This window comes from Rhopilema esculentum, chromosome 16, assembly GCF_057945365.1.
Source record: "Rhopilema esculentum isolate cy_ngs chromosome 16, ASM5794536v1, whole genome shotgun sequence".
NCBI classification, from domain to species: Eukaryota; Metazoa; Cnidaria; class Scyphozoa; order Rhizostomeae; family Rhizostomatidae; genus Rhopilema; species Rhopilema esculentum.
In genome coordinates, this window is record NC_142830.1 from 1,863,597 (window position 1) to 1,885,282 (window position 21,686).

The following is a 21,686-nucleotide window of genomic DNA, read 5'->3' on the forward strand; positions in this document are numbered from 1 at the left end:
ATTCATTCATTCATTCATTCATTCATTCATTCATTCATTCATTCATTAACTAATTTTTTCATTCATTCATCCATTCATTCATTCATTTATTCATACATACTACTTTTATTACGTTATTGTGATGCATACTGCATTTCCTCTAATGAACGCCGCCCTCGGATAAACGCCGCCCTCTATTGAACGCCGCATCTTAAAAAGCGGAGTGCATTTTGAAACACCCGAAACAAGAAGCAACAAATTGTTTACACGCTTACTATTCGAAAGCTATGAAGTTGTTATGTCATAGAGACGATGGCTCTGAAGGACTTTGGCATTCCTTGACATTTCTGTAACGCTAACACATCTTTTGTGAACTTTGAAAAAAAAATCGCACAATCTTTATTACGTGTTTTTGGAAAAGAAAACATTGTTTAAAGTTTGTAAATAATTTTTTTCATTGTCATTTTTCATTGATCGAACTTTTCATTTTGTATTGAACGCCGCCATCTGCAAAACGTCGCCCTCTATTAAACGCCGCATCCAAAATTTGGATTTTGTAATGAATGCCGCGGCGTTCTTTAAGGAAATACGGTACTACTATTATGTTTAGATTCTGGACTAAAGGGAACTTTGGATTGAAATCCTAGGTCTTAGTTGAAACGAAAGAATGATGATGTCTAGATTATTACCGAGAATTAGGTATATTTTGTCTTCCAAAAGCGCTGATTGTTTTCCTCCAAAATGCGAATACACATATTAACTTAAAGCATCTCAATGTGTGAATGTTTTCTATATCACAAATCCTTTGAAAGTAACAAGGTTTTTGAGTTACCCAATATCTTACCAACCATTTATTTCCCTACGCTGCCTGAACGTGAGCCTTGCTAGTATGTCTGACTTTTGGCCTTTAAATATGTGCAAAATTCTTGCGAGGAAACTTTTACTGCTCTTTCTGAGCAATTTATTACGAATTAATGAACTATTTATCCACCATTAGTTAGGGTGTTTTTCCCACTGATCAATCAGTGCAAAGTGGCCTGGTGACTAGATCTTAATTAACTTTGAGGATCACTGTGAAGGCGCATAAACATATCAGATCTCTAGTGGTGTGGTTACCTTTTCTGAGTTTGTAAAATGGCGCCGATATTATGTACAAATTCGACATTCTTAATTTGTGTGCTGTTGAATTAGCTGATTTACAAAGTAACTGACTGTAAGCAGCTGCAAGAGAAATCAAGAACCAAAGACTTGTCATATCGACTCGGCGCACATCGAACAATCTGGGACAGTCTTCCTGCGGTATGGATAATTGTTTTGTATTGCTAATTTTTCACCAAAACAATGGACAAACAACAATTAGGCCGATTTAGCATATTTGTCGCAAAAATGGCAATACTGATCACTTGAAAGGAATAAGAGAGTCTGGTCTTGCATGGTTTTTCGATTCCAGTTTTGTAGAAAATATCTGGATATTGTTTTATTTTTAGCTGTGTAATGTGTATTCTAGCGGTGCGGGTTCCAGGAGAAGCCGTAAGTTGAGAGTTCTCAACTTCGAGTAAACATATTTTTGACCTGCCGCTACATTTCTTATAGTTTGGTGGACCTAGTTCTTATTTTCTCTCGTGAAGGTAGAGAAACCTCCAAATATTTATCTTAATCCAATAGTACATTTTGCCAGCTCGTTTAACGGGATTACGCAAATATGAAACAACGCTTTAAACCCGAGAGTGACGTCATATATAAATCAACTTTGGTGATCAAGTTGTTTGTGTAAGGTTTTATGCTAAAAGCGATTTTTATTTTGAAGATGCTTAGCATGTTATTACTTCTTCTTTGGGACAATGGGACTCAACAAGTTCACATGGTTGCAGGCATCATATTGCTGTCAACAGGTGACCAGGATCTTCCATTGTTACTGGCAGTGTTCCATTTGATCCATTTGTTATCAGCGAGATTCCGATAAGATGAGTGAGATAACTCACTCTGTCAAGATATAAGCAAAAAGAAGGACTCAAAAGAAAATAAATTTTTCAAGTTACTTGACTCATCCCTGTGATAAGTCTGTTGCTATAGTGACAGGTCCTGTCAAGTGAGAAGTTCTGCCCAGGCAAACCCTAAAGTAATTGTGTCTGTGAGCAAATGTGCTTTAAGGAAAAAAACCCAAAGACCAAGGCATAAGATCATTGTTTGAGAAAATGAGAAAAGAAGGAATTGTTTATTGAAAACAAAGAATTTTTAAGGATCATTGAAAACGCAAGCCCAGCAAGAACAGCAGTAGTTAAAACCTTGTAGGGCTAGGTGCACTTGTATCAAATCTTAATGCGATTGTCTTAGCCAAACTTAACAGGCAAAGGAAAAGCCAAAATCTTCTTTGTTTTTGGAAATTTTATTATTTTGGAGCAATGATAAAATCAATATGCTGGAAGGCAAGCTAAGTCAGTTGCTATTGAAGAATCCAAGATCCATGTTGCAATACTCTATTCGTATCCAATGACATGGGATGATATGTGGCATATCATTGCCCAAATAATTGGCTACAGTTTGAGATGTTTAAGAAATGTTTATAGAGGTAAAGATTTTTTGAAAAATCAATTGATATTCCAATTTCTGATTCTCCCAATGTACTCCTTGCAATTTTTTTAAAATGCTGCTTCTGCAATCCTTTTGAATTAACATTATATTAAAACTGCTGTCGTCCTTTGATGAGCATAAAGTATTGCAAAAAGATCCCTGGATTCCAGCCCCAAAAACGTATGGATGCAAGGATGGCTCATAGTTGACTACAAATAAATTGTTCTTGGGTCTGAATCCCTGACATGACCAAACTTTCACGCATAGTGAGGGAAGTTGCCAGCTCTCTGCATTTCCAGCTGTAGGAAGCATGAGGTGAGGTCATATTGCGAGGAAGAGCCAGCATACTGCTTGATAAGCTTCTCAGTCTCCTTAAAAACTACCTTCAGATGCTAGATAGGAGCAAATACAAATAGAAAATATTCTGGAAATGGAACTAGTTTGTCTATGAATAAGTTAAGCTGCTCTAAAATGTTTGATATAATATTTCAGCAAAATATGCAGCTATAAAGATACCTTTAGTTATACATTTTCAGAAAAAAAGTTCCATAATAACAAAATCTATTATGTAAGATTTTTTATTTAAATTACTGTCCCTTTGGATTTTTGTAGGACAACAAAACAAGGTGCCATCTTCTATGTTGTTGCCTACTGACTAAGCTTTGATTTTTGACAAATCGTCATTGAAACCTGAGATAATTTGATGGAATCTCATGGTAATTTTTTTTGTGTTGCAAGCTCTACATTTTACTCAAACATTGTGCTTTGATATTCATAAATCATCTAAAATGGTAAATTTATTTTTGATAAATAGAGAAAATGAAATTGGTATAAATCAACAGTTGTTGCTTACGAAGCCATTATCTTCTCAGAGCTAGAAAAATCACTTGTCATCTTTGTTGGGATGATTTTTTTTAGATACTTAGTCAGTTTGTGAATCAGGCAAATTTTGCAAGGTTAACAGGTTTAAAAATCTCTTTTATCTCAAGAAAGAATGTGAAAGGCCTTTACTACAGTATTTTAACTTGATGGCCGTTTTTCTACCAATGGTTGGCTACTGAATCTATTCCCAAAGTCCTTAAAAGTCACATTTTAGAAAAATAAACAGGCAAACATACCAGAAATGTCTAGTTTCAACCTGTATTATTTGACTTGAACTAAACCTGCATCAATTATTTATCCTATGATGTTATAGAAAAACAACTTTTGTGGCATAAAATTTAGACTTTTCAAGTTTTTTACTTTTCAAGTGATCTGTAGAAACGATGGATTCTGTGTCTTTAATCTTACTTTGGTCTGCAGCAGAAATATTTTCTATGTTACCAGTAACCGGAGTATCTGACCTCTGTTTAAAACTTTTGTTGTCTTCCTTATTTTTCCTACAATTTGCATTATGTGGTTTTCCTTTTGGTTTGACATATAGCAACATCAAAATATTTATATAATGGTCATATTGTTGTATCAGCAGGACAATTCCATGCTATGACATAACTTATTCTTCCTTATTCAATTTTTGTAAGAAGGTTGAATTTCATTCAGAATTGAAAAGTTATGTTTTTGTTAAGTTAGAGGTGTTATGCTTCTTTTGTATCTGCCAAAGGTTAAATATACATAACAGTTCTTACCATACAATTTCATGTAGTTTACTGAGAATTTGCATTGGCAGAAACATTATCCATGAGAAAGTTGATGCCTTCTCATTCATGTTCTTTATAAGATTTGTAAAGTTTGATTTCACATCAATGGGACAGCCAAGATAATGGTGACCTACATTTTCTTCAAATGTTTTTATGATCATGTACACAAAAGGTTTTGCAAGAGATATGTTTTGCTGCAGTTTTTATTTATTTAACTCCTTTTGACGTGCAATTTTCAGAAGCTACATTCTTTATAATTTAGTTAAGCCGTTACTCTGCATTGACACATTTTACTTTTAGTAATTTGAATTTAATATTTGATATTACTTTTTCAGTTTGTGCTATAAAAAATAGATGTATTAGAAATAGTACTCGAATTGGTTATAATATGGCATATCACCAGTGGTGTAGTGCTATAATGAATAACAAAGGGGTTTCTTGCAGAAAATGTTGCGAAAAACAATATATAGCAAGAAATTTCTCAATTTTGGCCAATTTTGCCAATTTGCCAATGGGGGTTCAGCCCCATGAGCCCCCTTAGCACTACACCACTGCATACCATGCACAGGCTGACAACAGCTCAAGGGACCAGCACTGTATTGCCTGGTGTAAGGCAATATTCTAGGTTCTAATTTTGGATGTTAGGTTGCAAGCCTGGACCCTAAAAAATGCAATAAGACCATGATTAAGAAAATGTGCAATTTAATTTTTAGACTTTTTGGGTAAGAACAGTCCACATTTATCATGGGTCCTAAAACAATGATCTCATTGCCACCTTGCAGCAACCCTGATCAAATACTGAGTGTATGCATTATATTCTTTCTCCTATTTTCTTTTTATAAATGAATTTGTTTATTCAATTTTAGCTGAATGCATTGGATATGGCACAGCCTCAAGCACAGTCCAGTGAGTGTGCTGCAGCCGTTGACATACCCTCTAAGATATCAGCTCCGATTGCCGAGAATTGGTGCTACACAAACGTCAAAGTTGTTAAGTTTTCCTACATATGGACAATAAACAACTTTAGTTTCTGCAAAGAAGAAATGGGTGAAACACTTAAAAGCTCAATTTTCTCTGCTGGTGTTAATGACAAAATGAGATGGTAAGACAATTTGATTATCTTTCCTAACCCCAAAATATGATGTTTCATTTCTAACTTAGTTAACACCAGCACAAACCATTTTTATTTATTTTGTTTTGTCATTGCATGGCAATTATGATTAATTTGTTGAAGAATATTTTGGATGCTTTATCTGTGTGGTGCAACCTAGCTGCCAAACATTTTTGCCTTACATTTTTAAACAGAAGATCTTATCTAAAATTCACTTTTTCATATTTTAGAGTTTTAACTGTGTTTAGCGTTTCATATCTTAGAGATTTTGGAAAAATTGTAATGATGTGGATTTGTAGCTATGTCACATTATAAAAAACTGAATCTCTTTTGTAAACATATTGATGAGAAAAAAGGACATTTCAGACACTCTTATAAAACTTTACCTGGGTTTTCTATCAAGGATAACCAACAAAATGAATTGAAATGTATAAATGTAAAGACAGATGAGTTTGTCTTTCTGTATTTATGATCCTTGTCTAGACTGCTATTGTAATTTGGTGAATTATTTGCTATCAAATAAATGTAGATTTTGCCTGTGTCTGCCATTTCGTTTTCATTTCATAAAAAACCTATTCACTTCCATTTATTTGCTAAGGTGCTTGCGGATGAATCCCAAAGGTCTAGATGAAGAAAGCAAAGACTACTTATCACTGTATTTATTGCTATTATCCTGTAATAAAAGTGAGGTCAGGGCAAAGTTCAAATTTTCCATCTTGAATGCGAAAAGGGAAGAGACAAAGGCCATGGGTCAGTATTTATCACTTAATATTTTATTTTAGGACTATTGTAATATTTTAGGACTTATTTACATTCTTAAGAAGATTATTCCTTTTCTTCTGAGAGAACTTTAGAATGGTGAATTCGCTCCGGTTTTTCAACTCTTTTTCAAACAATGTATTACCTTGAAATTTCTGTTTGTTTTCTAGAGAGCCAAAGAGCCTATAGATTTGTTCAAGGTAAAGATTGGGGATTCAAAAAGTTTATACGAAGAGATTTTTTATTAGAAGAATCAAATGGTTTACTGCCAGAAGATAGATTAACTATATTTTGTGAAGTAAGTAAATTCAATATTTCATTAGACCCTGTTTGTTCTTTCATTTATATCTCACACATGAATTCTAAGATTGGACAGATAGATAAAATATCAATAATCTTCACTTTTTTGTTTAAGATGGAAGTTATGTGTAATTATGATTGTCTATATATGAGCTCATACTGTTTAGCTCTTTATTGTATGCAACCAGAGTATGATAAGAAAGTCTTATTGACGACACGAATAACACTTGAGAAGCTGTTTCCTATCAAAAAATGTTGTCAGTTGATATAAGCAAGGAGAGTAAGGATGAATGGTCTCTTGTCAACCATATTAAATGTTTTTTGTTGCACACATTACCATTGTAGTTTGTGTTTTGTTAACTGCAGGTTATCTTGACCCAGTTTGTTTGCTTAATTTCAACATGTTTACGTGCAATGATGTGTCTGAAACACGCTTCTTTGCTGTCTATTTAGTTTAGAACTTTGATAAAGATATGTGCTGACAAGGCGGTGTGTCGCTCTGTTCAATGGTTTACCGAAACAAAGAATGAAATTTCGATTTCAGTGACTTTCATTTCGTAACGAAGGAGGTCTCTACTTGCTATTGGTCAGTTATGCTAATCTGTCACGCTTCCCTAATTTCGAAGAACCTTCGAAGTTCATCAAACCGCTATGCCCGCCTCACTATAATTTTGCAAAAATGTTATCGTTTCAGTATTATACTAAGGTCGTTGATATCTTATTTATTTCACCAAGGGCTTTGCCAATCTTTTTAAAACACCAAAGACCACCCTAACATATTTAAAGCTAAATCGTACAAGGGGCCACATGAGAAGCCTAAACTGTGTTAGAGGGCGATAGCCTACACCGACGATAACTTGATTTTGCGCAATTCAATTGCAATGTAAAAAACAATACTACATAAAATATTTTGACTGGTATTGGTTATCAGAAATGTAACGATGTAACGTAAATATTTTTATAAATGTATGAAAATGTGGTGTAGCTCAAATTGAAAAATACTTCTACAAAAGTTCATGTTCTGATTGATCACACACTCACAGGGGCCGGACAAAAACGTCTAAAGGGCCGGGGATGTGGCCCACGGATTGTGAAATTCCCAGGTCTTGGCTAGGTAGCTCCCAAAGTTCTTCTCCGGATGATGGCTCTAATAAAAGTTGTCCTGAATTAGAGAAAATGACATATTTTGTTTTGCTGTCCGCGGGAATAGACTAAAAATAGTGCCCACTTCGTTAGTACAACGTCATGCAACTTTTTTGTAACATTTTGCAATTTTTGTAACATTTGTTGTATGGTGTTCTATTTGTTTTGTGATAGATGTCATTGATAGCTGTATCAATGTCTCTTAACCTTGTCCCTGTGAAAAGAAAAATTGCAGATATTATCTGAATCAGATTTTTCTCTTTCAGGTAAGTGTTGTCGCAGATTCGGTCAACGTTTCCGGACAGTCTGGAATGGGGAATTTTAAAGTACCGGAGGACAATTTATGCACTGACCTAGGGAAACTATTAGAAGAAGGACTTTTTAGCGATATCACCTTGATTGTCGGCGACCAACGCTTCCCTGTACATAAAGCACTACTGGCATCACGGTCTCCAGTTTTTGCTGGAATGTTTAGGCATATAGAAATGGAAGAAAACAAACAGGGCATTGTGCAGATCAAAGATTTAGAGCCGGATGTTTTAAAAGAAATGCTGAAATACATTTATACCGGTAAAGCTTCGCAGTTAGAAACTATGGCCAGTGATTTACTCTCTGCAGCTGACAAGGTAAGATTCTAACTGTTCAAGTATCAAGTGCTAACATACTTCTAAATTATCTTATTAACCTAGTTTAAACTTTTCCTGGAGTTTCCCCCATTTTTCGTTGAAATCATATCAAAATTTCGTTTTTCTGTGTTGTGAATGTTAAAACTTCATTGTTTTCATTTTGCTTTGCCTAAAAAGTCGTGATTCAGTTAGAAAATGCCCGTATATCCCACAGCTAATACAGTTTTCGTTAGAGTTTTTGCAGATTCCGCTGTTCAAGTTTTGTTACAACGATTATTTTGTACGGTAGTTTCATGCACCAACTTCATATAAAGGATATTATGAACCTCTTTGCAAAATTCTGTACAAGTTTACGTCAAATTGCTAAGGCGTCACTTCCATAGTGTTCCTGGCCATAAAATCAAAACCACACTACATATTCGTTTGCGAGAAAACAACTTTTGCAAACAAAGATACAATCCCCCCTTTTTTATTTTAACGTTATTGATATGTTTTTTTTCCCCCAAGAAGCCTTAAGTTGAGAAGAGATATATTTTCTATTGGAATTAGTGACCGGAGCTGGAGTCTGACACGCCAAGAAATTTTGTGTTAAAAATTAGCAATATTAATGCATTTATTTTCATTATTACACGTTCTTGTTTCTAGTATGCGCTGGACAGACTGAAGATGATGTGCGAGGAAAACCTAGCTTACAATTTATCAGTTGACACTGTTTGCAATGTGCTTATTCTCGCCGATTTACACAACGCACAAAATCTCAAATCTATAGCAATCGATTTTACAAATAGGTATGCTTCATATCCATCTAATCCTTTTTATATCTGAATTTCTGAATTTCCTAGCAGATACTTTTAGAGTCTGTTTTGTTGTATTTTTAACGATTCGTGAATAAGCACAATCTGAAGAAATTTCGCTCGTAATTGGAGTGGCGTGTAAATAGATTTTGAATCACTTAATTTCTGTCCATATAGTATCTTCAGCCAGGAGTTAGTGCAATAATATTTGTTTTAAAACAACCATTTTGTGGTGCAAAATTTAAAAATGGCTTTGAAAAAAACAAACATTTTAGAACATACTTAAGCCATTCGTCTGGCACTCTTCAGAGTATAAGGCGTCAGAACATAGATCAAAACACTGCCTTTGAAAAAGCCGCTATTGTGTAGACGGAAAGTGTTATTAAGATCCACAACTTGGTATATATTTCCTACCATAGTGTTTTGATCTATGTTCTGACTTTTTATACTCTGAAAGAGTGTCAGACAAAAAGCTTTAATTTACTCAAATGTTTGCTTTTTTCAAAGCCAATTTTTCTGTAATAAGGCTTTTCTTGGTTTGCAAAAATGATAGAATTGAAGTAAATCTTTTGCAACATTGAGTATTGCTCGAGGCAGCTGATGATATGCAAAAAATACACTTGAAAATTGACTGTTGTCTCTCTTTCTATGTCATTTTTAGTCAAAGCTGTTTCTTTCTGCAGACTACACCTCTTTATTCCATCAATACAATTTTAATTCCTTTGTCTCGTTTTCAGCCACGCAACAGAGGTTATGGAAACAGAGGACTGGAAACGACTTGTAGTCAGTCATTCGAACATTGTAGCGGACGCTTTTCGTGCCCTAGCTAGTCTTAAGGCCTCGCCGCCTATTTGGGGACCTCCTAAAAAGAAGCAAAAGCCAGGTTAATTTATTTTGATTTTTAAGTACATTTATAGTAATTGGATTCCGAATTGTGCTTTGTTAAAGCATTCAATCTCCCGTCTGATGATTATAACTCTTAGTAAAGCGCTCTTCAGTATGCTGTTTGATGGGATAAACACACGTGGAATAAAGTTCCTTGGGCTTTTAAAGATGATTTTACAAATTAAGATTGCCTCGATAGTAATAACCAGCAAAATGACTTGATACCTTTCAAATGACACGCGTGTAAAAGTTTTCAGGCCCAAAGACGGTTTTCTTACGAAAAAAATTAATTTATCGTCTGTTTGTGTCGCCACCATTTCTATGTTTTTATGTTTGGATATGTATTATATAAATATACTCAAAATCACAAATAGGCTTGTTTCACATAAGCGCCAGTCTTACAAGCAATGTGAGACTCACACAAATCATTCTTGTAACTTGCATCGAATATTCCCAATACTTTTTATCATTTTCTCATCAACCATAATTTTGGCTAGTTAATTTTTCGATACATAAAGTTTGTTTTGACATTTTGAAATTTATAAATTTGTTTCCGATAAAGATCAATGTCCAAAGGTTTTCACCATTCGTTGAAAATTAATCGCTCCACACCCACTTGTGTTTTTATACAACTATCCCAACGGTGACTGAATTTGTTTGTGCTTGAAACAATACAGGTTTTTCAACGCCCTGCCGTACGTCAGATTTTTATATCAGATACTCATCATATATTAAAAAAGCAAGATGTTATATTCAACAATAGAATATTCATTAAAATTGATATTTGATAAAGCCTGACTGTGTAACCTTTATGCAAATCCGTTTGTTTTTACCTAGCTGACGGAATCGTTTTCTATGCTACATTCCTAAGATTTTAACTCGAAGTAATTCTTTAAACCAGTCCGAAAGCGTCGACAGTCCAAATTTTTTAGTTACGCCTAAAAGTTACATGGAAGGAGCGCTTGCACTGGTCAAGCCTTTTTTTCTAATCCCCATTGCACTTTACACTCCCCATCTTCCTCCATCCTTAACATGTACCACACTTAAACAGCTCTTGTAGGAACTATGGTATTTAAGTAAAAACACGCTGAATTTATTGTTTCTTCTTTCATGAGTTAAGAACAACTTTACCCTGTGTACATAAAATGTCGTGCCAGTTGTTAACGAGATGAAAATAGATTTTTATTTTAGCTATTTCAAAATCAATTACACGATAGTTGTTAAGTGTGTCGAATTTTTTTATCGGAATCTGGGTGTATTGACAGCCGGCTGTTGCAAGTGAATATATTTTAGTTCCAGGCTTATTGAACTACAGCTGCAGTTGTTTTGGCTCTATAAAATCAATGGTTGCTGCTAGTTTTGCACCCATGAAATCCACCTTGCTCATTGGCCGCCAGAAGGATATGATCCAAAGACTTGTTTGTTGTGAAATATTTGTGGGCTCATCTCCTCACGTCTGCTACAATGAAGAAACATTTTGATGGCACGGAATTACATTTGGGTAAATAAGTCTTTTTTCAAAGGAATGTCAATGAATGAATAAGAGTTTTTTGGCTCCCAATTCAATCATGACCAGGATAAGGACTGCCAGTTAAACGTGTTCACAGGGAAAGAAGACGGTATCGCCACATTGTGCCCTGAAAAGCCAAGGCACTTAAATTGTTATGCCTATCTAGGGAATTTAGCTAACATGTGTGGTTATAATACATTATAAAAAGTATATTCATTTAGGTGTCCAATCAGGTCTCTTGATAAATCAACGACTACTCAGGTATCCCATGTGAATAGAGAGCTGATCAGAACATGCAAAATGCACGTTGATATTTGTCCCAAGTGGAAAACCTGTGTTATTGCGATGCTACTAGCTTCCCAACTGCCTTTATCATGAACACATAATCACAGTCTTCTTTTATTCAAACCAACGCACCAGAAGACACAAACACGAAATTATTCATTCTTCTACAACAAGATGTGTCCGTCACAGGCATCTTGAAGCTAGAAGTCGAAACTAAAAGGCTTCCTTCTTCGTTTCAATGTATTAAAACAAAATGAGTCGCTTCATATTCTTTACCATCACTGAAAGCAGGTAAGTAAAAAAAAGAAACTAACTCGGTTTTTTGTTTTTAATGTGCTCGACTAACAAACCCAATTTTCATTTGATACCTTCAATCGTTATTATGTTATCAACTTCATATCAGGGGATATAGTGTTCAGTTCAATATAAATCAGTCAATTACTGTTTGGGGCATCCGAATCATTGAGAAAGTTTTGCTTTATTTCTTTTGATTAACAGTGATATAGAAGCGATCATGTTGTTTTTGTTAATATGTTGCAATCATCTTTAGGTAACGCTTGTCGATGCCCAGGCCTTCTCAGCAAGGACCGAGATACCCAAAAAACTTAAGTACCATAAGTACTTTTATTTTGTAAAATATGACTGTTGTTTCACCCCCCCCCCCCCTCCAAAACAAAAGTTGTATCTCTGTCTTTGCTTCTCCATCCGTGGCATTGGGGTGGTAAGTGGGTTCCGGGGGAAGTTGATTTTTAAAAATAAGAGATAAATTACATTATTATAATATTTTCTATAACTGTTATTATAGATTGTTATTCCAGGTTGTTGATGTAGGTACTCTAAACATTGAGTTTAAAGCTTTCTTGAAAAGATGGAATGTTGGAATGCTGGAATGTTGGATGTTGGATAACAAGTGCTATAATTATGTGTGGGACCTTGATATACAGGTTCATTTTGAAAGAGGGCGTTACCTTACAAGACCTAAATTTCTTCTATTCAAATTCCAACATTCCAACTCCCCACATTCCATGTTTCAAGATAGCCTCAAGTTTAATTTACTTCTCTACAAAAGATAATTTGCTGCTTGGGTCTGCCTTTCATAAGGGTGCTATTACTATTTTAAAATATCATATCAATAACTGGAAAAAATAAGATATCCACTCAAAAGTTTAAATTGTTTATTTATAACGATTTTCTACAAGTATACAAAAATCAATTTCCGAAAATAATATTTACAGATTGGCTTTATCATGTTTGTATTTTAAGAATACTATGTTTTTCCAAGTCTTCCATTTCTTTAAGAACAGTAGCCACATTGTAGCGAAGTTCATGGAACTTTGATACAGGAACCTACAAAAGGCAATAAATTTTGACTTAAGCTAAAAGCTTTGAAATTAAAGAAATTTGTGTGCTGCAACATTGTTTAGGGATCAGTTTTTAAAGTTTGGCACAAATAATTACAACTCAATCCAGTAAGCATGTCATTTTTAAGTCAAATTTTAACCAAAAGCTTTCCTTTTAAAAGACATCTTTGCTACAGATAATCTAGCTGACCCTCCCTACCACTGTCATGCACACAATTGTATCGAAAGTGCTACTGAGCATTTTATTTTCATTATATTACCTACTTCAATAATGAGTTATTTTGTATTAATTCTTTTACCAGATAAACATAGTTTCACCAGATAAACATTCAAGAGCAGTGAAAAGCCAGTATATGAACTCTAAGTGATACTGCTAACTAGAGGAATGCTAGGGCATCCTAAAGAACTGGGATGTTGTCACAAAACAGCTCATGGATAGTTCCCCTGTCACTGGTTTTGAATCTACATTCTCTAAGACGACCTAGGACATTAAGCTTAACTCTGACTTTCTTAGTTCTATATTTAACAAAATGACAACTTTAGACTTTGAATAAACACCCTGGAACTTTTCCCCACAGAATCACTGTAAGGCTAAAAAATTTACAAATCTCTGAAAACTATTTCTATTTCTTCCTGGTATCACAAGTCTCTTTTCCTATTAAACAAATAACCGACCCTAGCATAGCATGGAACTCTAGTGTCCTACAAATTTATATAAAGCTCACCTCAAATGTTTCAGATTTCCCATTGTCTAAATTCATTTCCATGAGTATGGTGGGCTCTAATACCCTGTTTAACACACTGAAAACGACAGATAGGCTTGTGAATAATGGACTTTATAAATTCTGATCACAAATAAATGCAGAGAGTGTTGCACAAGCCTACCTTTGTTATCCAGTCTTTGTAATATGAGGCGTGCGATCGCACGCGCACGCCTCCACACACGCGCAAATTGTCCAAGGCGTGCTAATCATCGCACGCGCAAAACAAAGAATTTGCCACAAAATTTTTTTTAAATTGCTCAACTCAAAGTCGCCAAAGTCGGTTCTGTCGTTGTCCAAGGTGTTGCTAAAGTATTCCCATAAGGGATTTAACAACAGCGTCAAAAAATCGCTCAACAGTTAATACCACAAGATCGCAAGAACAGTTGACCCAAGGGGGATTAATCAGCAATCAATACCTGGTGCTTGCTGTCAAAACCCGGTAATTTAAATTTTTGATCCAAGAGATGTTTTCACTGTTCGATTGATTATTTTGTTCTTCGGTAATCATGGCGAAAAAAAGCAAAGTGGAGCTGGCAACATACATTGGTTGGGGAAAGAACGAAATTTTCGGTTTCAAATCGGAAAAGGATGATGCTACTTCGATGATGCTGATGGAGTGTTTAGTACGATAAAGTTGTTTGATCAAAAGCAATGGAACGACAACAATGATTACGGGGTCCCAGAGATCACTGCTTTTGCGGCTATTTTCAAAACCCCCCTCAGCGAGACAAAGTTTGACGTTTCGAAAGCTCACAAGGAATTGAAGTCATTCAAAAAATACGTACAATATACACTCTTTTTTTTATATGAACAATTTTATAAAAACGTGAGCCTCAAAATTGGTCGAAAGTTAAGAACAAATTAAGAACAAGCTAAGGCTGAGCTACTGTAAAATGAAATTTTGAACAACGTTTTTTCTCAAAATCGAAGATTTTTAGCGATGAGTGGGTGCTTTTTCGTCGAGCTTTTCGGCAAATGAAGGTTGTCTCACTCACTTTGTTGGCAAATGAGGCCTGAACACCTCCCTAGAGCGAAAAAGCTAGCATTCGCACTGCTTACACCCCATTAGATTGAGAACAAATTAAGAATAATCCAGCCTCAGATTTTCGAAAAAATTAAGAACAGTCAGCCTGAACTGAAATTTACTGGTTCTTATAAAAAAAAGAGTGTAATGCTTGTGGGATTGAAGCAAGAAAGCTGTGGAAAAATACGCTTTCTTACAGGGTAGACGACTACCCCAACCTGTGCATTCTGGCAAAGATAATGGTTGCAATATCTGGCTCCAATTCATCGGTAGAGAGAGCATTCAGTATTCTCAGCATATTATTGTCAGATAATGTCACACAGGGTTATGGAGATGAGACTTCGCATCGCAATCAATGAAATTATATGGACTATTATATGGAATATTATATAGAGAAGGGCAACGGAGACTTTCGAAAAGCAGAAAGCGAAAGCAGGATAAGTGCAACAGTTTATCGAAGAAACCGAAGTTAGATAAGGAGGAGGAAGCTGAAGAAAGCTCTGATGAAGAAAAGTGACGGTGACTGTACTTATTTTTAAATTATTTTAAACTTGTTTTTGTGCCCAAAGAAAGTGTGTTCATTTTGACGTTTGTGTCATTTCTCTACCTATTCCTTCTCATTTGATTGTTAGCTCAATTCCAAAGGAATACCGATCTAACGGTAAGATATTTTTTATGAATATCCGCTAAGATATTCACGGGTAATAGAATTTGAGTAGGGTCTACGGGTAATAGAATTTTTTTTTCAATCCAGATTTCTTTAAGTGACTAATTAAATTTAACATCTTTGAAAAAGAACAAGAACAGTTTCTCCGTCAATTACCTTGGTTTCCGTTCAGTTTATAACACAAAAGGTCTCTATAAAAGCAGCACCCAGTTCTTGACAACAGGGATGAGAAATAACCGATAAAAAGCGGTTCGCATCGCATGCCATCGCACGCGCAAAGTAACCAAAGCGTGCGAAATGCCGCACGCGGCCTATTTTCATATTACAAAGACTGGTTATCCATAGGCATGTAGGCCAAGAAGATTGCCCCTAGATACTCTGCACTTAATACATGGCTTTATAGCATGAATGTCTACTAAAATATAATATATACTAAATATTTACTTGACAGAGATATATTTAACCTTTGATACTCTACCCTGCCAAACAGCCACCAAAAATGAAATTGCAAGGATTGGGTGTGTAGGTATATACTTTACAACTGAATGCTAGGTATCTTCATTTGCAAGCACTATGTCCTGACAGTCAACAGTTCAGAGTTTCTCAATCATAAACAATAGAGCAGCCATTCTTAAACTCCGGCCTGCACCTGGATCCAATTTCAAGTGCATTAAGTCGACCTAACAAATATTTACGTCGTAACCCAAAAATAGCACAACTGTCTTCTGATTCAACCTGGTAAAAGAAACACATGCTACAAACTTTTGTGTAAATAATTTTTTGGCTTTATATATTCTGTTACAGTTTGAAGCTTTTAGTCCCTCTCCCCTAGAGAGTTACCCCTGGCCTTGGGCATGTAAATCCATCGGTTGTTGCACATTGAGCTAATCCCTCTAACATCAAGCCAGCATTGTGTTCCTAAATGTTATCATCACCCTTCCTTTCTCTCTCCTCTCATCCACCATTTCAAAACTTATCTCATGAAAATAAGCACACTACATAGATTTTATGAATATAGAATATAGAATTTGTGAAACATTTTTGACACAAGACCTGTAAAAGTTGAAAATTCAGTGTCCCCTGGAGAAAATCCACATGTTTTTCTGGCCCGGCACTCAACGTCATAAAAAACAATTTTGAGACTTTTCGAATTTTGACCACATTATATGAAAGAACACCATAAAATACTCTCATAATTGTAGAATCAATTAAATTTGTCAAAAATCGGAAGAGCTATAGCCAATAGAAGTGTGCTAACGAATTAACTGCTATTTTGGCTTGGTGGAGCCAGAGCTTGTGCTCATCTGGTCATTTCTCAGCCAATTCGTAATTACCTTTAACTGATTTTGCAGATTTAGAGATATTTCATAATGCTTTTTCAGGTTATGGGAAAAAATTTAAAAATTCTGAAAATATATTTTTTTTAACATCATCACTTGACAACTCTATAGGCTGTGGCATGCTTATGATTGATAAAATGTTAAAAATTAGTCTTATGTTGCTAATTAGATACGTAACAATAAGTCTATTGTAAAGTCCAACCAATGGTAATTAAAAAATCCATTAAATGTGCTGGGACATAGTGCCTTTGATTGCACACACCTACACCAACATTGAGCTGAAGATGTATGCCATAGGTTGCATGCATCATACTAGTTTGGTACTAAATGCAGTTGTTTATGCAGATGATTGCATGTTGCTACTTCACAAGAAATTGCATCAAATTGGTAACCAAAGTATTAACAAGATTACCTTGTTGAAATTCCAACATCAACTCTCCATCTTAAAGAATCTAGTTTTGGCAATTGTATTCTATTTTCAATCAGCTTCTTGTCAATCTCATGCTGCCTGTGATATAAAAAAATATTTCAAGATGCCAGTTTAAAAAATGAAAATCAACATTTGTTGACTAATTCAGTAAAAATACAATATTTTTCATCTATTTAAGTGTAATTAAAAAATCACTCTACATAATTTTTAATAAATCTTTGCTGTTTGTTGGGGAATGTAACCTTGATGTTCTCTGCTTGATATGCAAATACAAATCGATGCCATGTTAATTGGTTATTATAATTTGTCATTACCTATAATTGCTCTACTATAGGGTCTTGAGATGTAAGCTTGGTAGCAAAATAATCAGCATGCTGTTTATTTTTAACATAAATTTTAACCTTAAGTTTAGTAACTTTGTTTGAAGAGAGCATGGAAAAGCCTATAAGTGACTGGTCAATAAAATAAAACATATTTTCCCATGCACACCAGGCAGAAAAGGTAAAACAGGAACTGTCAAAGTGTATTTGTAAAAAACAGAATGGCCAAATAAAATATTATTCAGCTTTAACTTAAAATTATATAAAAATTCAAGACTTTCCCAAAGCGTATTTTAAACCAGAATTTAAAAATAATTGGGCAAGCAAGGTCTTCTTTTTTTAAGGTGTTTTGGATCCCTTCCTCATCTAAAGAAAGGTTTCAAACTTGTGTAGAGAGAATAAGTATGCTTTATCTCTTGAGCTCTTCAACTAGGTGAGAGGTAAACTATAAGGATCTAATATGGAACCAATCAAATGCACCATCCAGGCCTCTCCAGGAAAAAAACAACTTAAAATGAGACAAAGGAGGAACATAACTTTTTGGAATATACTCTAGTGTCTCTAATAGAAGCGGGGAGGTAATAGAAGGGGGGTGTTCATTCCAGCCAATTTTCAATAGAACGGGGGTGCTAATAGAAGGGAGTGTTCATGTTGACCAGTTTCCTATAGAAGGGGGGTGCTAATAGAAGGGGGTGTTCATGTTGGCCAGTTTTCAATAGAAGGGGGTTGCTAATAGAAGGGGGCGTTCATGTTGGCAAGTTTTCAATGAAGGGGGCTGCTAATAGAAGGGGGTGTTCAAGTTGGCCATATTTCAATAAAATATCAGCAAATTTCAATAGCAAAGGGGAGCTAATAGGAGGAGTGGATGTTGGTAAATCTTTTAATTAAAAGGCAGTGGAATTAGTAGGATGGTGACACTGGTTACTTGATAATGGATAGATGGTTAGAGATAAAGACAGACAGACAAACATAACAAGGGGAACTATGACAATTATGCTGTCTATTAGAGACACTATAGTGTAGCAAAGTTTTGTTAGTTTTTGCTGGTCGAATGTGGTTTTTTGGGAATGCCCAGTTTATATGTTGTGCCTTGAGAAAAGAAATTGTCTTGTATTTGACATCATGGTGTAACGTTTCTCACTCTAATTATTCGCAGCTTTAATCACGCTATATGTTATTTCTTTCGTGCGAACACATTTTCTATTCCATTGCAAGTTTTAGCAGATAATAGAATAGTTTGTAAACATGTGATAAACACATCTATTTCTTTCTCTTTATTTACTAACACCCTGATATTTAGTGGTAAGTAGTACAATCAATAAAAGCTAAGCTATGCGGATTAAATGAGAACGTTGGTTTGAAAAACTGCGCAGGGGAAAAAAGCCCTCGCAAACTTATTTTGTCTGGGTTTTGCACGGGCGATGGCTATAGCCTGTGTCTCCGGGAAAGGCCCGATCATCCTTCCTCTAACCTTACTTTTAAACAACATCTAGATATAAATTTTCTGCTTACTTTTTTGTCATTATCCAGCATTTATACTCTGAGGAGCGTTGGACAAAAAGAACTTTTAGTATGCTATGGTTCCAATTTTCCATGCAATGTTCAAATATATTGATTTGTTTTCTTTCTAGTCAGGATTTCTATTTGACCATATATGTTGACACAAATGACTAAATAAAACAGTTACAGGCCTGGCCATAAGACTTTTAAAAGGGGAGCAGTAAACAGCTCTCCTAGTAGTATTCAGGTGAGCTATAAGAATAGAAACAAAGGAAAAATTGATTTCAAGGAGAGCAAATTTGCTTTTTAGAACAATTTAGGAGAGCAATCTGTAGCTCCCCTCCAGCGTTTGAGGAGAGCCTGGAGAGGAGCAAGAGCTATGGCTCTCCTCAAATGGCCAGGCCTGAGTTACATACTACTGAAACTTACTTTGCACTGAAAACAACATTCGTAAGATCTTCTATCAACTCTGGGGGTACCCTAGTAGCAAAAAATCACTCATTATATAGATATGTACAAAAGAACAATAAATGCTAATGTAACGTTAACTGTTCAGTAAAATAGACATGCTGCTCTTCAGAGATTAATCATTCAAAGAAATATAATTATTGATGATTAAATTTTTGGGTGAATGAAATAAACATTTTAAGACCAAATGATTACTCAGAGAATAAAAGTCTCAACTAAAAATATTTTTGCAAAATGTAAGATATCAGATTCTCATCAAAGTATCCCTCCCAAATAAAGCTACTCTGAAGTCTAAATAAAGATCTCTCCCCAATTAATAATTTTCGAAAATAATCCAGTAATTCTAAAGGACTGCTAGCCTTTTACATCATTTGCTATTATTATGGAAGATTTCTGTTCAGCCCAGATTTATGTACAGATTTTCTGTCTATTGGGATAGGAAACTTTTCACCCATCCTCTTATTCTAGACCTTCTCTATCCCATAGTGGAGAGCAACAATCAGTTAAGAATCATATATATTTTGAAAATTATAAATACAGAAATACATGCAAAGGTACTCACTTGAGATCAGATAACTCTTTTACAAAAACATCTTTCTTTAAGGAACCAGGTGGGAATCTAAAAGCTAATGTCAGAATTTGCAATATTCCTGCATATGCGGAAAGGAGAACTTCTTCATCAACATCTGTTGGCTTTATTGACTGCAGTGTATTTCCAGGAATTTCTTCTCCTTCTATATCTTTCAGGGCCACTAAAACAATGCATAATATTCTGCTCTGATAGAGCTCTTCTTGCTAAAAAAATTAACTATAACTTTCATATTACACAGAATAAAAAATTAAAGGCAAACATGGATTGGTTAAAAACAATACAATAGAAAGTGTTTGGGCTAAGGGCTCACAAAAGTGGAAAGACAGTTAGTTCTCAATTATAAACTTTATGGTTATCTCATACTCAATAAAAAATACAAAAAATATGCAGCCAGGAGAAAGGCCCCCGGATACAGATAATTTAGTAATAGGAGAATTTTTAAATGAATATAGCAAGAAAGTGCACTAATAACAGAATTGCAACTTTGTTTAGAAATAATTTAATATAATCTAGAATGTCAATTATTTGGAAAAACTTAGCTAGATTGATAGAAGTGTTAAACAAGACAAAGGCGCCCAACATCTTTGTTTATTGTAATTCTCCATTCCAGGATGATGTCATCAATTTTGCATCTTGCAGTCTATTTAACTTTCTCAAAAATGGACTCCAGAATTGAAATCTTCATCTCTAAATTAGTTTATATTAAGAAATTCATGTTGTTTGGACCGTTTGTTCGCGAGTTACTTTGTTTTGAATATTTAGATATTTCTTTAGATTTGACTGGAATTTGCTGCTGCAGTGAAAAATTTTTACTACAGCAACAAAATTCTTTAAAATTTATAGGAAAAGCTAAATCTTGAGAACGGGTTAATTCGCAGTCTGACGACCCAAACAACTTGAAATTTTTGTCACAGACTAATCTTAACATGAAGATTCCAATTCTATGATCTATTATTGCCAAAGGTGAAGATAAAAATTGCCCAGATTAGAGAATAACTTATTTTATTTATATTGGGTTTGTATTACTGCCTTGACTTAGACAGTTATTACAATCGAATAGAGACTTTGTTTCTGAATTTAGGAAATTAAAAAATGAAAATAAACCGAGCTGAGTCGTTTGGATGATAACCATTCATTTGAACGGTAACGATAGTAAAGCAATATTGATTCAAAGTTGTTTGCATTTAATAAGTAGCAGGGAGAAAGGGAAGTTGTGAAATAGAATCAGTTTTCAAGTGGCTAAAAACATGATGAGTCTTTTGAACAATAACTGACGTATATCTCTAGCAGCCATTGTTTGCACTTTATGATCAAGCCTTTATCACCTTAACTCATCTGATGGCCTAACCGCCTAGAGAAAGGTATTGATCTAGAATAGACGTACCTTGTATCAACTTTCTCATAGTTGATTTTTCTAATTTTGAGAAGTAACGGACAGTTTTTCGCACAGTTTCTGGAACTTTTGGGCCAAAAAATGAAGCACTTTCTTCAAAAGTTTGGAGCAAGGATGTCCCTCGTTCACGCGCCATCTTGATTCTAGTTCCGCGATGAAACAACCTCTTTTTGAATAATTTTTGCATCAAGAAAACCAAAATTGAAAGTACCGTATCCTAAAATAAG

At 34.8% G+C, this 21,686-nt stretch overlaps 2 protein-coding genes across 3 annotated transcripts; one reads left to right on the forward strand and one right to left on the reverse strand.

Moving 5' to 3' along the window:
• Nucleotides 1–18: 18 nt before the first annotated feature.
• Nucleotides 19–11,029, forward strand: LOC135682527 (speckle-type POZ protein). Of its 2 annotated transcripts, XM_065197453.2 has the most exons (8): nt 19–1,278; nt 1,787–1,871; nt 5,054–5,289; nt 5,897–6,048; nt 6,228–6,355; nt 7,767–8,126; nt 8,772–8,914; nt 9,658–11,029. In XM_065197453.2, the coding sequence occupies exons 2-8, from the start codon at nt 1,821–1,823 to the stop codon at nt 9,806–9,808; spliced, it is 1,221 nt and encodes a 406-aa protein (XP_065053525.1). In that variant the 5' UTR covers nt 19–1,278; nt 1,787–1,820; the 3' UTR covers nt 9,809–11,029. The 2 variants fall into 2 exon arrangements, with proteins under 2 accessions (XP_065053525.1, XP_065053526.1); XM_065197454.2 differs by lacking the exon at nt 1,787–1,871.
• Nucleotides 11,030–12,758: 1,729 nt separating this feature from the next.
• LOC135682531 (COMM domain-containing protein 5) lies at nt 12,759–21,639 on the reverse strand. Its single transcript, XM_065197463.2, has 6 exons — nt 21,451–21,639; nt 20,037–20,226; nt 19,436–19,486; nt 17,169–17,264; nt 13,687–13,762; nt 12,759–12,947 (listed from the first exon to the last, which is right to left on the reverse strand). The coding sequence occupies exons 1-6, from the start codon at nt 21,593–21,595 to the stop codon at nt 12,846–12,848; spliced, it is 660 nt and encodes a 219-aa protein (XP_065053535.1). The 5' UTR covers nt 21,596–21,639; the 3' UTR covers nt 12,759–12,845.
• Between the last annotated feature and the right edge of the window lie 47 nt (nt 21,640–21,686).

Coding starts and splice junctions, on each gene's coding strand:
- LOC135682527 (XM_065197453.2), top strand. CDS start 1,821: ATGGGACTCAACAAGTTCACATGGTTGCAGGCATCATATTGCTGTCAA. Junction 6,049..6,227: donor GGAAGAGACAAAGGCCATGG/GTCAGTATTTAT, acceptor TTTGTTTTCTAG/AGAGCCAAAGAGCCTATAGA. Junction 8,127..8,771: donor TACTCTCTGCAGCTGACAAG/GTAAGATTCTAA, acceptor TCTTGTTTCTAG/TATGCGCTGGACAGACTGAA.
- LOC135682531 (XM_065197463.2), bottom strand. CDS start 21,595: ATGGCGCGTGAACGAGGGACATCCTTGCTCCAAACTTTTGAAGAAAGT. Junction 19,487..20,036: donor AAAGAGTTATCTGATCTCAA/GTGAGTACCTTT, acceptor TTTTGCTACTAG/GGTACCCCCAGAGTTGATAG. Junction 17,265..19,435: donor AATGTTGTTTTCAGTGCAAA/GTAAGTTTCAGT, acceptor TTTATATCACAG/GCAGCATGAGATTGACAAGA.